Source organism: Sinocyclocheilus grahami, unplaced genomic scaffold (assembly GCF_001515645.1).
Source record: "Sinocyclocheilus grahami isolate Dianchi unplaced genomic scaffold, SAMN03320097.WGS_v1.1 scaffold230.1, whole genome shotgun sequence".
NCBI classification, from domain to species: Eukaryota; Metazoa; Chordata; class Actinopteri; order Cypriniformes; family Cyprinidae; genus Sinocyclocheilus; species Sinocyclocheilus grahami.
In genome coordinates, this window is record NW_015505409.1 from 879,304 (window position 1) to 899,691 (window position 20,388).

Here is a 20,388-nt window from a genome sequence, read left to right on the forward strand (position 1 = left end):
GCTCACAAGCTGCCCGAGCTGGGTCCCTGTGTTCCCTGCGGGTACGGCTGTGGTCCCACTGGTCCCGCTTGTACGGTTTCTGGGCGCTTGGTCAGCACTACCCAGCCTGTCTCGCTGGCTTCTGCGAACCATCAGTCTCGTCTATGCGATTCAGTTCGCCCGGTGCCCGCCCAAGTTCAGCGGTATCCGCTTCACTACAGTGAAGGCGGCCGATGCCCCTGTTCTACGGGAAGAGATCGCAGTCCTACTGGCGAAGGATGCGATAGAGCCAGTCCCTCCAGCCGATATGAGGTCGGGGTTTTACAGCCCTTACTTCATTGAACCCAAGAAAGGCGGTGGGTTACGGCCAATCTTGGACCTGCGAGTTTTGAACCGGGCCCTTCATCGGCTACCGTTCAAGTGTGTCCATCCCCGAGATTGGTTTGCAGTGATCGACCTGAAGGACGCGTACTTTCATGTGTCGATCCTTCCATGCCACAGACCATTTCTGCGGTTTGCGTTCGAAGGACGGGCATATCGGTACAAGGTCCTGCAGTTGAATACGTTCAAGGGCAGGACAGTGGTCCCACTGATACTTTTTCTGGCACTTACACCGCTCGGCCTGTTACACATGAGACCGCTCCAGCACTGGCTTTATGGCCGAGTCCCAAGGTGGGCGTGGAAGCGCGGCACTCACCGGGTCCAAGTTACAACGGCCTGTCGCCAAACCTTCACCCCGTGGTCAGATCTTGTGTTCCTCCGGGCAGGGGTGCCCCTAGAGTAGATCTCCTGTGGTCTACACGGATGCCTGCACCACCGGGTGGGGTGCCACGTATAACGGGCATGCAGTCTCAGGGGTTTGGACGGGCCCGCAACTGCATTGGCACATCAATTGCCTAGAGTTGTGAGCAGCGCGCCTGGCCTTGAACCGTCTCAAAGGGTGCTTACGAATTCCCCCAGTGAGCCTTCTCGCACAGACACTGTGCAAAATCCAGGAGGACGAGGGGCAAGTCATGCTAGTGGCGCCATATTGGCCCACTCGGACCTGGTTCCCGAGCTAGTGCTCCTCGCGACAGCCCCTCCTTGGCCGATTCCTCTGAGGAAGGACCTACTGGGGAGAATGGCGACTCCATCCCCAGACGGTCCAGCTGATTTGGAGACGTTTCGGAGCCGCTCAGGTAGACCTGTTTGCTTCTCCAAAAACCTCTCACTGCCAGGTGTTTTACTCCCTGACCGAGGGAACATTCAGCACAGACGCACTAGCACACAGCTGGCCGCGGGGCCTACGCAAGTATGCAGCCGATTCCTCTGAGGAAGGATCTACTGACTCGGAGACAGGGCACCGTTTGGCACCCGCGTCCAGACCTTTGGAAACTCCATGTCTGGTCCCTGGACGGGACGTGGAGGTTCTAGGTGACCTACCCCAGGAGGTAATGAACACCATCACTTTGGCAAGAGCACCGTCTACGAGACACGCTTACGCCTTGAAGTGGAACCTGTTCGTCGAGTGGTGTTCTTCTCGCTGAGAAGACCCCCGGAGGTGCCCGATTGCGGTCGTGCTTTCCTTTCTGCTGCAAGGGCTGGAGCGAAGGCTGTCTCCCTCGGAAAGTCCGTAGGTAAGCATGACCTCGTCATCAGGTTCCTTAGATGGGCCAGGAGGTTGAATCCTACCCGGCCCCCGTCTATACCCTCTTGGGACCTGTCTCTAGTGCTAAAATCACTACAGCAGGGCCCATTCAAGCCTTTGCATTTAGTTGAGCTAAAGTTTCTTTCATTGAAAAAACTGCTCCTGCTTGCACTGGCCTCCATCAAGAGGGTAGGGGACCTGCACGCATTTTCAGTCAACGATTCGTGCCTAGAGTTTGGGCCGGCTGACTCCCAGGTAATCCTGAGGCCCCGGCCCGGCTACGTGCCCAAGGTTCCCACTACACCCTTCAAAGACCAAGTGGTGAACCGGCAAGCGCTGCCCCCGGAGGAGGCAGACCCAGTCCTGGCTTTGCTCTGTCCCGTCCGAGTATTAAGGTGCTACGTAGACCGGACACAAAGCTTCAGGACCTCAGACCAGCTCTTTGTCTGTTACGGAGGCCGGCAGAAGGGGAATGCCGTCTCTAAGCAGAGGATGGCCCACTGGATTGTGGATGCCATCACCCTGGCTTATCAGGCACAGGGTGTGCCCTGCCCATTCAGGCTGCGAGCTCACTCAACTAGAAGTGTTGCATCCTCCTGGGCGTTGGCTCGTGGCGCCTCGCTGACAGATATTTGTAGGGCTGCGGGCTGGGCGACCCCCAACACGTTCACTAGATTCTATAGCCTCCATGTGGAGCCGGTATCCTCCTGTGTTCTCACCTCAAACGGGTAGTGGCGCCGAGAGGCCCCGGTTAGTGTCGGCTTGCTAAAACTGCTCCAGAGCGTCCTACAGCAGACCCTGTTGAGATCCTCCGTCACCCTCGGCAGTGGATTGGCTCGGTTAGTTTACACTCGAAGTAGATTGGTCTATCGAAGCGATATCCCAATTCGTCGGTCATTACGTGACGTCTCCTTTCCCTCCTTCAGGGAACAAGGGTTACCATACGTAACCGAAACGTTTTTACTCAACAGTCAATTTAGCTTCTATTTTAAAACAGCATTTATTCCATTGTAAATTCCAAATAGAGCTGAAAAAAACAAAAAAAAACCTTAAGGATTATCAGAAAGGATGTTGGTTCATAAAACAGCTGATCAGCTGTTTCCTCACAAAGGTCATTGGACTAAACTCTGCTTGAAGAATGTCTTTCACTTACATCCATTCAAAAAAAGCCATCCCATTCTCACCCCCAACATAGCCATGGCATACAAAGTGAAGATGATGATACACGGGACAACTTTTTTGAGCAGTGTTTCTTGGGCATTTTTCTCATTGAGAATTGGATACTTTAGATTGGTTGTGGGCTCTGTGTCTCACCTGGTTGCCCGCTGACAGCAATATTGCCCTGCAACATTGCTCAAAAAGTTTCCCCGTGTATCGTCACCTTGATTGAACATAACCATAATGCGGCAAATTGGCTAGCTGCATTTGGCAAGTTGGTGGGTGTTAATTTCAGTTCTTAAACACAATACTGATAGCTCATGGCTCACAGGGGCAGACATTATCACTTCTTTTGACTTTTGATGAGTCAAAAAGCTATTTAGCACTAACTTTAAGTTTGTTAAGGTTTTTAACCAGCCGAAGCAATGGGAACATACACGTTTGAACAGTAAGTCTGTTCTCTTCAATGCATGTACACTGAACAATAACATTTTTATAAAAGCACATTGCGGTGTGCTAAAATGACAGTAAGTGGCAGGAAGGCACAGCGGGTGTAAATGCCCAGGACAGCCAAACACTCAAGCTTGATTAGACTGAACTAGCACACAGCCGGTGACCTGTTTGCATTAACTTGACTATTCCTACACCTCTATAATGATTCAGTCATTCTCAATGGGGAAAAAGACTCATCATCAGCCATTAAATTAGCTGTTTCCTATATCCTTGCATGTATGAAAAACAAACCATTGCTATAAACAACAATGTGAATGTCTTTGCACAATAAAAATAGAGTATTTATTTACTATTAATTTATATTACTTCTGGTGACATGTAAAAATTATTTTATAGGCTACTAAATCATTTAATTGTGTGAATTGATCAGGGCTGCATTTCTTCAAAAGCATCACAAGCCTTAGTGGATTGCAGAGACCATTAATGCCAATGGTTTCAGCACAGCCCAGATTGGTTTAATATAATAATTTTGAATTATTTAGTAACCTATCTAAAATTCAGCTTATAAAGTACAAAGGCAGTCAAACTACAACCCAACTTGAAGATCCAGTGATACCAATGAGCTTGATGCTTGACCAGGCCATCTGCCTAATGGGAAGGTCTATGGTTGAAATTGTGCTCAGTCGTCAGCAGTGTTGAGGCATGAAGAGAAAAAGTATGAAAACTCTCACAACACCAGACCTCAGAGCATCCAACATCCTCACCAGAAATTCACCACATGATAGCTGAGCACAAAGTCACCAATCAACCACAAGAGCAGTCCTTGAAAAATTTGCCCATTGCAACTGGACTCTAAAAACAGCTCAGCTGCTGGCAGCACTACGAACCTCAAACTTGAACTTTCCCCTGTGTTCTCAAATTGTTTAAAAGGCACCTGAAGGATGAAAGTCAAAGCTTCTTTATCAGACTGGCAAAGAATCAATTCCTCACTTCTCAAAATGATGGGTTAGGGTTAGGGTTAGTGTTTACAATTTACACTTCATTAAACTGTAACCCATCACTTCCAGCCAGTGACGCTGAGCAGCAGGAGGGCTAAAGACTTTTTCGTTTTTTACCCACTGCACTTTAATACAGCAAGTGAACCCATGTACTGATTAAAAAGGTTGTTGGAATGAATTTGAGTTTCAAATTATTTTTCCATTAGTGAGGACAACATTTCTATTACCGAGGAGGGAAAAAGGTATGTTTATGTCAAGGAGAGAACTGCTGGTCTGTGTTTGTGTTATCAAGTGCATTAAAGTATAACTGAATCCCAAATCCATCCAACAGTTTTCAAAGGCTGCAGGGTTAATGCCACTAGAAGCTGGCAGACCAGGCTCTCCACACTCCACAGGAGAACCAAAAATGTGTTACATTTTAGGGTAAAATGTCCGTAAACTTAACAGGAAAAGGTACTGGTTCTGCTAGAACATTATCAATTTTTTATCAATCTATCTATCTATCTATCTATCTATCTATCTATCTATCTATCTATCTATCTATCTTTTTTTTTTACAGGGAAGGCCAACCCAATACAACACACAGGGCTACAGTTTGTGGAGTAATTTGGCGGGAGAGTTTGTGGCTGTTATTGCAAACTCAGAGCTTTTTTTCTTTAACATTTCACAACTACTTTAACACATATAGTGTTGTCTCTTAACCTCCAGATATTTCCTGCTCTGAAGCCTGCGTGTTATCTTCCCCCTTTTACTTCCTCCTTGTGCTGGTGGCTTATTAGTGATCACACACATGCTGTCCGCTTCACACAAACACTCATCTGCACCTGATACATACATGCCCCGAAGAGCACACGTCCCTGTGGACGGGCACTGAATCCCAAATCCATCCAACAGTTTTCAAAGGCTGCAGGGTTAATGCCACTAGAAGCTGGCAGACCAGGCTCTCCACACTCCACAGGAGAACCAAAAATGTGTTACATTTTAGGGTAAAATGTCCGTAAACTTAACAGGAAAAGGTACTTAGAACATTATCACATTATCAATTTTTTATCAATCTATCTATCTATCTATCTATCTATCTATCTATCTATCTATCTATCTATCTATCTATCTATTTATCTAACTATTCTTATTTTTTTTTTTACAGGGAAGGCCAACCCAATACAACACACAGGGCTACAGTTTGTGGAGTAATTTGGCGGGAGAGTTTGTGGCTGTTATTGCAAACTCAGAGCTTTTTTTCTTTAACATTTCACAACTACTTTAACACATATAGTGTTGTCTCTTAACCTCCAGATATTTCCTGCTCTGAAGCCTGCGTGTTATCTTCCCCCTTTTACTTCCTCCTTGTGCTGGTGGCTTATTAGTGATCACACACATGCTGTCCGCTTCACACAAACACTCATCTGCACCTGATACATACATGCCCCGAAGAGCACACGTCCCTGTGGACGGGCCACCCCGAAGAGCCCTGTGTATCCAACCAACGGTGAAGCAAGGAACGCAAAAGGTTTGAACATCTTCTCAGCTAGGCTAGAAAGATAACACAAGAAACTATTGTTAAAATAGGAAGAGAAGTGAAGAGAAACAGAGTTGCATGGTGGGCGAACAGAAAGCTCCAGTAAATAATCTAAAATTAGAACTTGTATGAGGTCTTTCATAGGATTTTTTCAATCCTTTTTTCATATTTTATCTCATAATTACCCGATATTTTGAACTGTGTGCTGCTCTCCACTCAAGGCTCTCTTTAGTCTGAAAAATTAACAATTATTGATTATTCAGCTTGTTTGAGTACATCTGACAAACGGGAGGAAGAGGGAGGAGTGAGAGGGACAGATCTTCCTGAACTAAACTTGTTTTAATATCGTTTTCCCCCCTCATCTCTCTAGGTCTATCCATACTTCTACTGGTCTCTCTCTGATCTAGACTCTTCTCTTAGAGTATTTGACAGACTGTGGTTGACACTCGATTTAAGGGGGTGTCAGTTTGTCAAATACCCCAAGAGAGGGGGCACGAGTCTTCAAAGTTCTCGGTCACTTCGTTTGATACAAGCGACCCTGTTACACCCTCATGTTCAACCGTGTGCAGCAGCGCATGTGTAAGTTTAGCTACTTATGCTCAGTGCTGTGTAGATTGCTTACAAATTGCAGTCTGTTACTGATTGTTAGTCTGTTACATGATGAAAATTGCAGTCAGTAATGTAATCCAGATTACTCATTTTAGGTAATTTATTCGGACTACTTTTTGGTTACTTTTAGATAACTTTTGACCTAACTTGTTTATAGATTTGAATGGGATTCTTGTTAGAAAAAGCAAATAGAAATATAGTATATTCCATTCTGTTATCAACATCATGAAACACATTAAACATTACATTACTCCAGGGTTTCCCAAACTAGGGTAAATGAAAGAAGTGCAGCCGGCTTCTGAGTTTATTAAAAAATTTTAATTAAATAACAAAAATTTTAATGAATAATTTAAATAACATTTTTACATTTTGAAGATTTTATGTTTACTTGCATGTCAGTGTGACAGAGAACTGTGAACATGTGAATGTGTTGTTAAATTATTATAAATAAATATTAACATGGACTGAGAGGTGCTTTCATCCTCAAACTCAGAAGCATGATTCGCAAATTAATTTGCATGACATTTATGGGGCCATTCTATATTGTGTATTTTCAAAGCTAAATGATATGACACAGTAGAATTTTTTAGAAAGGAATTTGTAATCATGTAATCCATAAGAAGTAACTGTAATCTGATTATGAGCATTTTAAAATGTAATATAACCTAATTACAAGTACTACATTTTTGGAATCTGATTACAGAGGTAATCATCCAGATTACATGTAATCCGTTACTACCCTTCACTGCTTATTCTTGTGCAAAATGTCTAAGGAAAACATCAAATAATCAGAAGCACAGGATGTTTTCCATATAATCTTTTAGTTTGTGTTTGTATTTATTGGCTCAATATTGCGGCAATCTTTCTGGATGGATAAGCAGATAGATTGGATTAATAGATGAAAAAAACAAATACCAGAAAAGTACTTTTAATGCAGTGCTATCTGTATCACAGATCATTACGTTATAATAAAGTACTCTTACACTCTCAACATGATTTAGACAACCAGGTTTAGCATGACAGTTTGCATGAACAAGTTCCTCGCTACAGACAACTGGAGTTGTGAAATTTGTGTTTCATTATTAGTATGTGTTGTAATGTGTGTGGGAGTGTGCTATCTGTTATCTGTTAATGAAATCTAACCATGTTTTGTTTATATTTAATATGTCAATTCTGTGTACAGTGGCTGTTTATTAGAACATCAAACAATACTTACTAATGGAAATATCCCTTTTAGAAATGAAATTTTAATAAGAAAAGTACATTTGCATTTACAGAAAGAAATACCAGTGCTTGCAAGTCTGCAAACGATTGCTGTTCAAGTTTTTGTTCAGCTTAGGTGTTAGCATCTGGCCTTACAATAATAAAATGTTTGAGTCGCCATTGTCATGACACCCAGCACTCCTCTTGTTTTCTGTCAAGTGTGCATTACACCTATCAGAACTGAACTTCTGAACTGAACTTGAATTTAGGGAGCAAACAAATTTGAATTTAAGCATGTTTCACAAAACCCATCTTGTAAGTGGGGGGGGGGGGGGTTAAATCCATTCAAATTCGAATTTATGAATTGAAAGGAAGCCAATTCTCATAATTGTATATATATATATATATATATATATATATTACAAAACAAAAACATATAATCTGCAAAAAGCAAAGTATAAAAAGAGTCTGTATGCTAAATAACTGCAGAAATTGGTAGTGGGGGGGGGGACACAATTTTAAACAGAATGTTTGAAGAATAACAATACAATGATGGTCCTCGCATACTGTATTAATAAACAACCTTCTTCAAGCAAAGCTGTTGTAAAGCTGGTTGTTTTCTTATACTATCTGTGACATGTAGTGCCCCCAGAACAGCCTGAGGTTAAGCATAGGTTATAAGGTGATTCTTGAGTTCACCGCCTGGGTTTTCTTTGGATGTAGGACCTTTGACTTACTAGCACGAAGCTTTAAGCAGTATTGATCTAATGGTCTTGTGCTGTGTAGGCTAACAATAGTATTAACTTGCTGTTTGAAGTATCCAGTTTGACTCACACATTCACATTGATCCAGAAGGATGTGGTTTTAAACTTCCAAACATGCAGGTGAGTTGGAGGTGAGTCATTTAAAGTCTAATGCACAGTGTCAAAGGCTTTGTGCCTATAAGTGCAATTATTGTAATACATTTTTAAAAGATCTTTCAAGCTAGCAGCTGCTCCATGTAACTTTTTTGGGTTAAAATTATCCAAAATCAATCACTGAGCAAGTACATAACCAACAAGTGTTCAAAACGATCTCCTTGCCTTAGCCCGATTATGTCAAAGTATAACCATAATAATTTGCATGGTTTGACGTGATCTGAACTCACTTTGCGTTCATTAGATTTATTCACCACTGGCAGCACGATTTATTGTAAAACTTTTTTTTAGTTGGTCAGAACAAAACTGGCAGACATGTTACTTGCTCAGATGACATGTGAAACTTCTTATTTTGGACATACTTTCAAAACGTAGTATCTGTAATTCTGAAGTACAGTGAATATCCACACTCATGCGTTGATTGACAGTCCATACACACACCTCAAAACTGGACCAATCAGACACACAAATATTTGTTATATTTAACAAATAATATCTAACGCCCCCTCACCTAACCAAAGGGCCAACTATGAGGGTCTATGGACCCTTCCCCCGAAATGCAACTAACACCTCGCAGCATTGTCAAGGTAACATTTGGTCAGTCATTCCCTTCGCCAAGGGAGTTCCAAACGCTTTTATGAGACAGTAATTCCCTACACCCTTCAAAGAACACACTTCAAGGGTTCTGCCCTTCGAAGGGAGTAGGGCATGCTCACTTCTGTTTGGAATTCGCCCCTAGTTTCCGCCTTCAGTGGTTGTACGCGGTCCTTCATTTTCTCCGCACTCGAGCAGCTGTAACGTCAACAACGCCTTGAAAGCAATCCCGATTCTCTGTGTTTGGATGTAAGACTGAACATAAGAGTTTTCATTTTCTCCCAACATCTGAGCTGCTGAGGACGCTGTGGGTTACTTTGATTTTTCAAGGTAATGCACCTCAAAATATACCTAAATACGTGTATCACTCCAGACTCTTTTGTGAATGTCATGTCGTTATAGTGCTTAGCGTTTTAACCGTATTTGTGTGCGTACATTAAGTATTTTTTTAACTGATCAGCGCCGCGCTTGTGAGATTAGTTTGCGTCGTTCGTAGCGCGAGATTCACTCGGTAGCGCGGTCGCACGGCTCGGTCAGTTGATCCGTGCCGATGACGGGTCAACGTGGTGCAAGCTCTGTAACATCGAGCTGTTTCGTCCCACTTTCAGTGCATTTGGCTTCCCATATGTATGACACCGGGTCTCTCGCTCTCAGTCATGCTGCTTCTACCGGCTGTTTATTGTTGTAGATATGCAATGCAGAGAGATGTATACGCGATGCCATCTTCTGGAGATGGGGCGGGAATATGCAGCTCATTCACATTTAAAGCGATACACTCCAAATCAGCTCTTTTTTTAGACACACCCCAAAAATGACATATTCCAGCTGTTATAATAAATGATCTGTTGGTTATTTTGGGCTGAAACTTCACAGACACATTCTGGGGACACCCAAGACCAATATTACATCTTGTAAAAAGGGACATAATAGGTGTCCTTTAAGCAATTTTTTTTTCGTTGAGAAAATGTTGCATGTGTACCAGATATATATCCGAAATAATCGATATTGAATTGAATCGAATCGAACTGGGAATCGAATCGAATCGCAAGCTTGTGAATGAGAATCAAATCGAATCTTGAAATTTTTGTCAAAACCCAGCCCTAGTAAAAATGATTATTTTCAACCCTCATTCTGACCCTCTGTCTAAAATGACCTGTTTTAAGGGGCGTGTCCTTTAAGGCTTGTCAGGAATCGGCCACTGTTATGATTGGATAACATCATTGCATAGGAAACAGTGTAATGAATCAGCTCATGGGAAATATGAATAATTAATCAGAACTAGTTATAATTAATTATGAACATTTTAGATCCGCTGTAGATATTTAGCTGACCTCTCAGGGTCAACTGTCTTGTCAATTCTAAGAACAATAATTTCCTGGTTAAGGGAAATAACTTCCTTACTGTACAATTCTACAAAAGCTTGTAGCATAAATCTGCATGATTAAGTGACTCCAGTTATGACCAAACAATGAACCACGCCAAGTGTGATACAAGTAAGGTTTTATTAACTACATAAACACTTAAACTAGTCTAACATACTACATAAACACATAAACTGGTCTAACATCCTACATAAACACATAAAACAGTTGGTATAGGAAAGGGTTAAAGCTTAACTCAGTACAGAGAAGAGACATAAGGAATGAAATTTATGGAACCATTTGCATATTCAGCAGATCTACACCTGAGGGAAACGTCAGATTCTTAGTTCAAACACACCTTGGTAAAAAGGTGCAACTGATACTTAAATATTAATTAATACGTATCAATTAATAAGACTAAGTTTGATACTTGCAAGTCTCGTCTGTCTGAAAGAGATTCCTGATGCAATCTTAAGGCCCAAGATTCTGCTGAAGTTGATTGATGAGAAAGAACCAGTCAGAGTCAGAGAATCTTGGTGAAATGGAAAGGTCGAGGCCGAAGCCTGGCACGAGCTTAGGGTTTCCGGGTGCGTTTTTCTCACATCCTCTCAGAATTAAAACAAACCACCGACTCTGGGAGGGTCCCTGGTGTGGGCCTTTAAGGTCGGAGAAGAGTCACGCCTCTCAAGGTGGGCATGTCCAATGAGAAAGGAAGAAATTCCAAGCGGGAGGTTGCAATTGCTGGAGGGTTTTACGACCCTTTGTTCGAGGGCATGGTAACGTTGGTTTTCACAAGACTCACCGGCGCATGCGCAGCGCTGACCTCATACGTCATCCACCCGGAACTGCTTCCCTTTACAACAGTGAGTGCAAGCTACATTAAAGTGATTATTACGTTTTTAATATGGATATTTTTCTTACAAAAACACATCGATTCGCTGCAGAAGGCCTTTGTTCACCCCCCAGAACCGTGTGAGACACTTTTTTTTATGGATGGGCGCATTTTATGTAACTGCTTTTGGACTGATGCATGCAACACCCGCTGAGTGGCATTAAACAGCTTGAAAAATCAAAGACCATTTTTAATATAACTCTGACTGGATTCGTCTGAAAGAAGAAAGTCATATACACCTAAGATGACTTGAGGGTGAGTAATTTATGGACTAAGTTACATTTTTGGGAGAACTAACCCTTTAAGTGACTGAATGCCAGTGGGCGGGGCTATTCATCGATGTCTTGTTCTGGAGGCAGTGTTTATGCAAATTGATTAAATGATTAAAAAACCTTAAAACCCATTATAAACGAGGCATTTGTTGCATCCAGTGGGCACTCCAAAGAGAAAGGAAAAATTTAAATCGCATCATATGACCCCTTTAAGAATAAAAATAAAACACACACACATAACTTACACACAAGAATAACAAACATTTATAAAAGGTTCCCAAATCAAACTTTCCCTACTTCAAAGGCCAGACTGAAAAATGTGTCTTCAACTGGGACCTACAAACCTCTATAGACGGAGCCTGCCGAATATACAGGGGAAGACCGTTCCACAATTGTGGACCTAATACTGAAAAGGCACAGTCACCTTTTTGGACCGAGGAACAGTCAACAATGACTGATTTACTGATCTAAGTGACCTAGCCAATGTGTAAGACCCTAAGTGATCACTAATATAATTTGGGGACAAGTTGTGTATAGCTTTAAAAACCAATAATAAAATCTTAAAATCAATCCTATACTTGACTGGTAGCCAGTGGAGACAATATAGCACCAGAGTGATGTGTTCCCTTTTTTTGTGCCGGTCAAAAGCCTAGCTGCGGCAAAAGATCAAGGCAAAATGAATTTCTCATGTCATGACCCCTTTAAGGAAAGAAATATTCACCCTATTCGTGGCTGTGTTAAGATTTTTTTGGGGTGATATACAGAGGCATACTAGTGGGTCACATTCATTTTATTGTTTTGTGTAATTTCAAAGTACCATATTCACATGCTTCAAAACAGAACAAAACAAAAACAGCATTGGAAAAGAAAAACAGATCTTACTGTATATTAAGTGTTAAGTTAACATGGAAATTGTACATGTGACTGCTTGTGTATCATTTGCTTCTCATTGCCTCTTGTTTTCCTCGCTGATCTTTGATCTCTTGCGGAACGTGAACTGTCATTCCGTCCATCCAGCGCTCCACAGTCACCTGACACCCCAAACGAGATCTGAGCCAATGACAGAACAGCAGCAAAAATCATTAGCAAAATGAACAAAAAAAAAGATTGAGATAATTAACCTGATAGCAATCCACTTCAGTTTACTTGTGCTCAGCTCAGTTCTATTTCATTTGCGCATTGTTGATATCTTACAGTACTCTTTTTCTTGTCATAATTCACCAACCATTTAAGTGAAATCATTTCTTTATTGTCTAAGATGCTGTGATTACAGACATCCCACCCTGCAAAAACTAATTTCAGGGAGGTAGCATTACCCCCACACCCAGCCATGAATAATACATGAATAAAACTCTTAAATTAAAGTAATGTTAGCACCAAAATCATAGCTATTGTCCCTTATCCTTTTAATTTGCTTTCATGCTCAAACATAATCAACATACTCGGGGTGATTCATTCAATAGCATTTGTGCACATTGCGATGCAGGATGTGATGCTTATCGGAGACACATTCAAGATGCATGTATACAAGGTGGAAATGGTAACTGCATGTTCGCAAACAATTTGTTACTGGATCACTGAAATTGCATATTAATACCCTGGAAACGGGGTTTCCCTCTCTCTCACTCGATTTCCAGGAGTCTATGAGTTTCCCATTTGCGAGAGTCAGGGAACTGCTATCAATATGCAGGAGACGGATGTCTGTGATTAGCACTGGATGAATAATTCTAAATCACTTAAAGCTATACTGACTTTACAGTGACACTTTAGATCCAGGTGTCTTACGTCTTGGTGAGTCCGTAAGCCAAATCAAGCATGTCAACCTCTTCATCCACCATTGGCTCCAGTTTGTCATACACACTCTCCTCAAATATCAGGTGACAGGTGGAACAGGCCAGAGTGCCCTCGCATGCTCCTAAGACACACACACACACACACACACACACATTGAGTTTCGATGTTTTATGGGGACATTCCATAGACGTACATGTAACGGTTTTTATATCGTACGAACTGTATTTTTTATCCCCTTACTCTAACCCTACCCCTAAACCTACCAGGATAAGAACAGAACCACATTTTTTATTGTTTTTTTTTTGTTGCTAAGAATACCAAAAACATTTTTATTATTTTTATTCAAGAATGCAAAGCATCTAAATAAATAGGTAAACATAATTTCTGTACATAGTACCTTTCATATATTTTAATGTTTGCACTGACAGAAATAATGATTTGTGGGATGATAGTAAAATATATACAGGTGCATCTCAATCAATTAGAATGTCGTGGAAAAGTTCATTTATTTCAGTAATTCAACTCAAATTGTGAAACTCGTGTATTAAATAAATTCAATGCACACAGACTGAAGTAGTTTAAGTCTTTGGTTCTTTTAATTGTGATGATTTTGGTTCACATTTAACAAAAACCCACCAATTCACTATCTCAACAAATTAGAATACTTCATAAGACCAATAAAAAAACATTTTTAGTAAATTATTGGCCTTCTGGAAAGTATGTTCATTTACTGTACATGTACTCAATACTTGGTAGGGGCTCCTTTTGCTTTAATTACTGCCTCAATTCGGCGTGGCATGGAAGTGATCAGTTTGTGGCACTGCTGAGGTGGTATGGAAGCCCAGGTTTCTTTGACAGTGGCCTTCAGCTCATTTGCATTTTTTGGTCTCTTGTTTCTCATTTTCCTCTTGACAATACCCCATAGATTCTCTATGGGGCTCAGGTCTGGTGAGTTTGCTGGCCAGTCAAGCACACCAACACCATGGTCATTTAACCAACTTTTGGTGCTTTTGGCAGTGTGGGCAGGTGCCAAATCCTGCTGGAAAATGAAATCAGCATCTTCAAAAAGCTGGTCAGCAGAAGGAAGCATGAAGTGCTCCAAAATTTATTGGTAAACGGGGCAGTGACGTTGGTTTTCAAAAAACACAATCAACCAACACCAGCAGATGACATTGCACCCAAAATCATCACAGACTGTGGAAACTTAACACTGGACTTCAAACAACTTGGGCTATGAGCTTCTCCACCCATCCTCCAGACTCTAGGACCTTGGTTTCCAAATGAAATACAAAACTTGCTCTCATCTGAAAAGAGGACTTTGGACCACTGGGCAACAGTCCAGTTCTTCTTCTCCTTAGCCCAGGTAAGACGCCGCTGACGTTGTCTGTGGTTCAGGAGTGGCTTAACAAGAGGAATACGACAACTGTAGCCAAATTCCTTGACACGTCTGTGTGTGGTGGCTCTTGATGCCTTCACCCCAGCCTCAGTCCATTCCTTGTGAAGTTCACTCAAATTCTTGAATCGATTTTGCTTGACAATCCTCATAAGGCTGCGGTTCTCTCGGTTGGTTGTGCATCTTTTTCTTCCACACTTTTTCCTTCCACTCAACTTTCTGTTAACATGCTTGGATACAGCACTCTGTGAACAGCCAGCTTCTTTGGCAATGAATGTTTGTGGCTTACCCTCCTTGTGAAGGGTGTCAATGATTGTCTTCTGGACAACTGTCAGATCAGCAGTCTTCCCCATGATTGTGTAGCCTAGTGAACCAAACTGAGATACCATTTTGAATGCTCAGGAAACCTTTGCAGGTGTTTTTAGTTGATTAATGACATTCTAATTTATTGAGATGCACCTGTATGTAAAATGCAAAAAAAATATTAAAAAATGACGCAAATTGATTTCATGTTTTACGGTATAAGGTAAGAATATCACAGCAAAAATAAACAGTTTATAGGCGCAGTTGGGTATTCTCAATGTTTTTTCAGTTGTATGTGTCAGCAAGAGAGAGCACCTTCCTTTTGACAGCTTCGACAAATGCTACAAAGAAGTCATATGTGTGTGGGAGCTGGAAAAAAAAAGATTATGACACCAGAGCAAGATATAATCTTACAGAACTATTTATAAGTTAATATAAATGTAACATATCTACTATATCTATATCTGCAGTATATATATCTATCTATCTATCTATATAATTTTTTATGTAAGTTAAGTATAACAATAATAACAAGAAATATAACTTGTTTTTAGAAGGAGGATCAGAACATAAAATTGATCCAGCACAGATCTTTAGATCCAATCAATTCTCAATATACTGCACATTATCAAGTCCCACCCCAGATTTTTTATTCTGGTTTAAGAAGCAGTTTCAGTGAAATATAGGCTACATCACATCAGAGAAGAAAAGATGAGCATTTCTATTTTTTCATGCTTTTTTTCATGCTATTTATTCATGCAAAATTTCATGCTGAAGTAAAAATGATTTTGTCACATGTAAGCCATAACAAAATGGTTTAGAATAAGTTAAATGGAAAACAAGTTGCAGGAACATCATTACTGAGCCATGACACACACACACACACACATTTAAAACAGATGAGACTTAGATTGATTGCATGAAGCCAAAATAACACAAAAAAATGGTCTCATTACCAAAGCCACTGATGTCAAGATTCTTCTTGATGACAACGTCTAGAAGAGTCTCTCCCTCTGTGACAAACACACTGCTCTTTACCCCCGACTGATTTACAAAGTGCACCAGCACTTTAGAGCCCGAGGAACTGAGAACACACACAGATAAACACACTGAACTCATTTCATTGCACTGATGTTCTTGGTAGAGGCATTATTACTGACGGATAAAAAGACACAAAAAAAACAAGTAAAAATAGAATTGTAAACAATGGATTGACTTGATGAGTCAAATAGTGTTAAAGTGAAATTCAGTTTCTGAGCAGGAACAATGGTTATTTTATTAGCTTTTTAGTATGCATTTTAAAGGGGTAGAATCTGCAGTGTTCTGCACTAATTTAACTCTTGTTTACACAAGGATGTTGATTAGTTTTAATCATTCAATGTGTTTGCAATCTCTTAATCGTTCATGTGCCCTTGATGATTGCTCAGTTGGGCATTAATGAATTGCCTGTAAATTACAGACAATGACACACTCAACGGACAATATTTATGACCCTACTGAAGAGCACAGAAATTGGACTGACAAACGTATTTTACTGCTGTACACTCTTAAAAATAAAGGTGCTTCACGATGCCATAGAAGAACCTTTTTGTCTAAATGGTTCCATAAAGAACCTTTAACATCTGAAGAACCTTTCTGTTTCACAAAAGGTTCTTTGTGGCGAAAGAAGGTTCTTCAGATTATAAAAAGGTAAGAAAGAGATGGTTCTTTAAAGAACCTTTGACTGAATGCTTCTTTGTGGAACCAAAAATGGTTCTTCTATGGCATCGCTGTGAAGAAACTTTTAAGCACCTTTATTTTTAAGAGTGTATGAGCAAAAGACACTTAGATCTAGTTTGGTTGAGTCTGAAGGATGGGTGACACAAGGCTTTGTCTAAGTATAGTTGGAGAGTCCAATCACGTGTCAGTAATTGTAGCTTTGTTTCACCAATGTGCAGGGTTGATGGGTTTTCTAGACCTGGATGAGCACAATCCTTCAGGTGGAAATACAGAATAGATAGGTGACCAGAAACGGCTGATAATAATGGCCAGCCTGATATGTAGCACTTGATGATCGAGACCAAGCCTTTGACACTGAATTCTAATAAATACTGGCGGCCTATCAGGAAAAGGAATGAGTAGAAAAGATTTTCCAGGATTCTGAGAGCCCGGTCGTGTAAGAGGACCAGGACTTTAATGATGAGCTGGTGGAGTAGTTTTTCGAGAAAGTACTCATTATATTTTTGCATGATCAAAAGAAATTTGGTGGAGGGGGGTTTTGGCCAGGAGTGAGAAGACAGTCTTGTTGAGCTTGAGTCAAAAGCAATCGGTAGCCATCCAGTCTGATATGTCAAAGAATGCACAGATCTTTTCTCAGATTACAGATGCAAAGGCAGATGGGGGGAATGAGTTTGTATTATCTGCGCAGCATGGATAGAAACACCATCTGATTACAGGCTGTTCCAAACAATCTGATGTGGGTGGGTGGAGAAGAAAAGCACCTCTGATTCCTGTGGAACCCCGGTGGGTTGATAAGAGTGGGCTATTTCACCTTATTTTAGAGTCTAATAAAAGCTAATTACTAAAGTAGATTTGCTGTTCACCACACAATGCTGAAGAGAGCAAATGTTTCTTCTGTATATTGAATGCATTAAAGCTAAGAATACAAAGGTCTAAGGTCATGTGATGTATAAAATAATGAGTGCATTCAGAGTTCTAGTGATCTTTCAAAGAGATGCTGTGGGCAAAACATTCCCAAAGCCAATGCTATAATGAGCTGATTTAAAATTCCTTACACGTGTTATTTTCAGGTTTTAGGAAATGCAGTACATACAAAAAATCATTTTCTCACCCTCATGCCATTCCAAACCAAAATTAATTGTATTATTATGTTGAACACAAAAGATGATGTTTTTTTTTTTTTGTATGGACAAAAACATTTCTTCATGAGAAACTATGTCACATCTCAGGTCAAGTTTACACTACTACTTGCACTTCTACACACGCACACAAACCTACTAGTTACTAGAGAAATATCTATCTTTCATCAGAGAATGGCTGAATCAAACAAGAAGGGTATTATCAGAGTGTGATATGAAGTATAATGTGTTAGAATTTTCACTCAAGCAAAATATAACTAGTGACGTGACATTTGGCCAAGTATGGTTATCCATACTAGGAATTAGTGCGCTGCATTTATCCCATCCTAAGTGCACACACACAGCAGTGAACACACACCCGGAGCAGTGGGCAGCCATTTATGCTGCGGCGCCCGGGGAGCAGTTGGGGGTTCGGTGCCTTGCTCAAGGGCACCTCAGCCATGGTATTGAAGGTGGAAGAGAGCGCTGTACATTCACTCCCCCCACCTACAAAAACGAGACCCGAACCCTCAACCTTTGGGTTACGAGTCCGACTCTCTAACCATTAGGCCACGACATCCCCATAAACTGTCAACTGTAATTTATTCTCCACATACTGTAGAATCATAGATTATTTCTTGTTAAAAATACTCTTTATATTCAGTAATCTGTACCTTAAGGTTAATAGACCTGAGTCTGTGTGCAGTTAGACTAGCGACATGCGCATATTATGTTATTCTAACCCCTCTTTAAAAAGGTGTGACTTCCACAGCTGGGCATTACAATATATGTTATTTTTATTTGTACATTTAAATTAAATGAGCAAATAAAAATAGTCAAACCTCATTGGCTACACTGCTCATGAAGATGGCTTTTAATGTGGTGACGATATATTACTTGGATGGTGTGACTTGTTTTAAGATATCTAGAAGTCACATATTCCATGTACAGAAACAAAGCATTTTGTGAAACAAGAAGAAAAGTGCATTTGATCCTTACCCATTTGGCTGGGATTGACTGCAGAGTCTGGGAACTGTGTGAAGAAATCTTGGATGGGCTCTCGTGGATCCTGGGTGGCACAACGGAGCCAAGCTGGAACGGAGCAAGACCTGTACACACTTACGAAAGGCCATGCTGTCCTGCTGTGCAAGCATGTGGGCTATGAATGAGGAGGCTCTGCATCAAATTTTGGGGTGTTCTTTGTTTCAAGGGCAAAGCTGCAAGCTCCATGGTAAGGCCAACCCTGAGGTAGACAAGGTTAAACACACAGAGAAAAGGAGAGAGAGTGAAGCCTTGGTCTTAAAGGGATAGTTCACCCAAATTCAGTCATTAATTACTCACCCTCATGTCGTTCCAAACCCGTAAGACCTTCATTCATCTTCAGAACACAAATAAATATATGTTTTGATGAATACTTTTTGTGCGCAAAGAAAACAAAAATAACGACTTTATTAAACAATTCTTCTCTTCCGGGTCAGTCTCCGCCACCATTCACGAGAGCATCACGACGCATGCGCAGCACTTTGTTTACAAGCAGAGGAATGCACATGTATGCGTCATGGTACCGTCATGAATGCACAGGGGAGAATGACCCGAAAGAGAAGAAATCATTGAATAAAGTCATTATTTTTGTTTTCTTTGCACACAAAAAGTCTTCTCGTAGCTTCTTAAAATTAAGGTTGAACCACTGATGTCACATGGACTATTTTAGCGATGTCTTTACTGCCTTTCTGGGCCTTGAACGTAGTAGTTGCGTTGCTGTCTATTTCATCAAAAATGTCTTCTGATTTATTTTCTGAAGATAAACGGGTTATGGAACGACATGAGGGTGAGTAATTCATGAATTACTCATTTTTATTTTTGGGTGAACTATCCCTTTAAAGATCATGTATAACTTGCAGAAAAGAAACCAGCACAAGACAATACACATTTCTTTATCTTTATAGTATAGTTTAAAATTCAGTTCTTGACAGGAGTTTGTCATCTGATAGTAACCTGTAATACTGGGTGCACTCAGATGTTGATTTTGGGATCAAATCAGATCATGAGATTCTGATCAGATCAAATGACGGATCACGGGAGTCAGATCAAAGTCAAACTAAAGGCCCTCTCTCCCCGATACAATCTCAGAAAGATTTTTTTTTCGCTCTTCATATTTGACCTTGACAGACTATGTAAAGAAATGAATCAGAGAGAATTCCCACATCAAAGAAAATAGGAAATCATCATGGACCAGTAGCAGTTTGAATGTATTAAATGCATTTGTGCAGCATTAGAAGAAACTCCAAATCTTCCTTTGGCCAGAATTAGTTTGAAATGACATCACACCCGTTTGTTCTTCTATTTCTCTTTAAGTGTACTGGAGCCTTAAGAATAGAGATTTGAGATTTGGATCAAGGTGTGGCCTTATGGTTCGGATTCTATACATAGCTTTGGGTTAAGGCCAGGTTTGTTTTTTTGGTTTGAATCTTAAATTAGT

General features: G+C 40.8%; 1 protein-coding gene across 1 annotated transcript; it reads right to left on the reverse strand.

The window, feature by feature from the left end:
• Positions 1–12,220: 12,220 nt before the first annotated feature.
• Positions 12,221–19,055, reverse strand: fdx1b (ferredoxin 1b). Its single transcript, XM_016288365.1, has 4 exons — positions 18,909–19,055; positions 16,029–16,156; positions 13,368–13,497; positions 12,221–12,632 (listed from the first exon to the last, which is right to left on the reverse strand). The coding sequence occupies exons 1-4, from the start codon at positions 19,040–19,042 to the stop codon at positions 12,518–12,520; spliced, it is 507 nt and encodes a 168-aa protein (XP_016143851.1). The 5' UTR covers positions 19,043–19,055; the 3' UTR covers positions 12,221–12,517.
• Between the last annotated feature and the right edge of the window lie 1,333 nt (positions 19,056–20,388).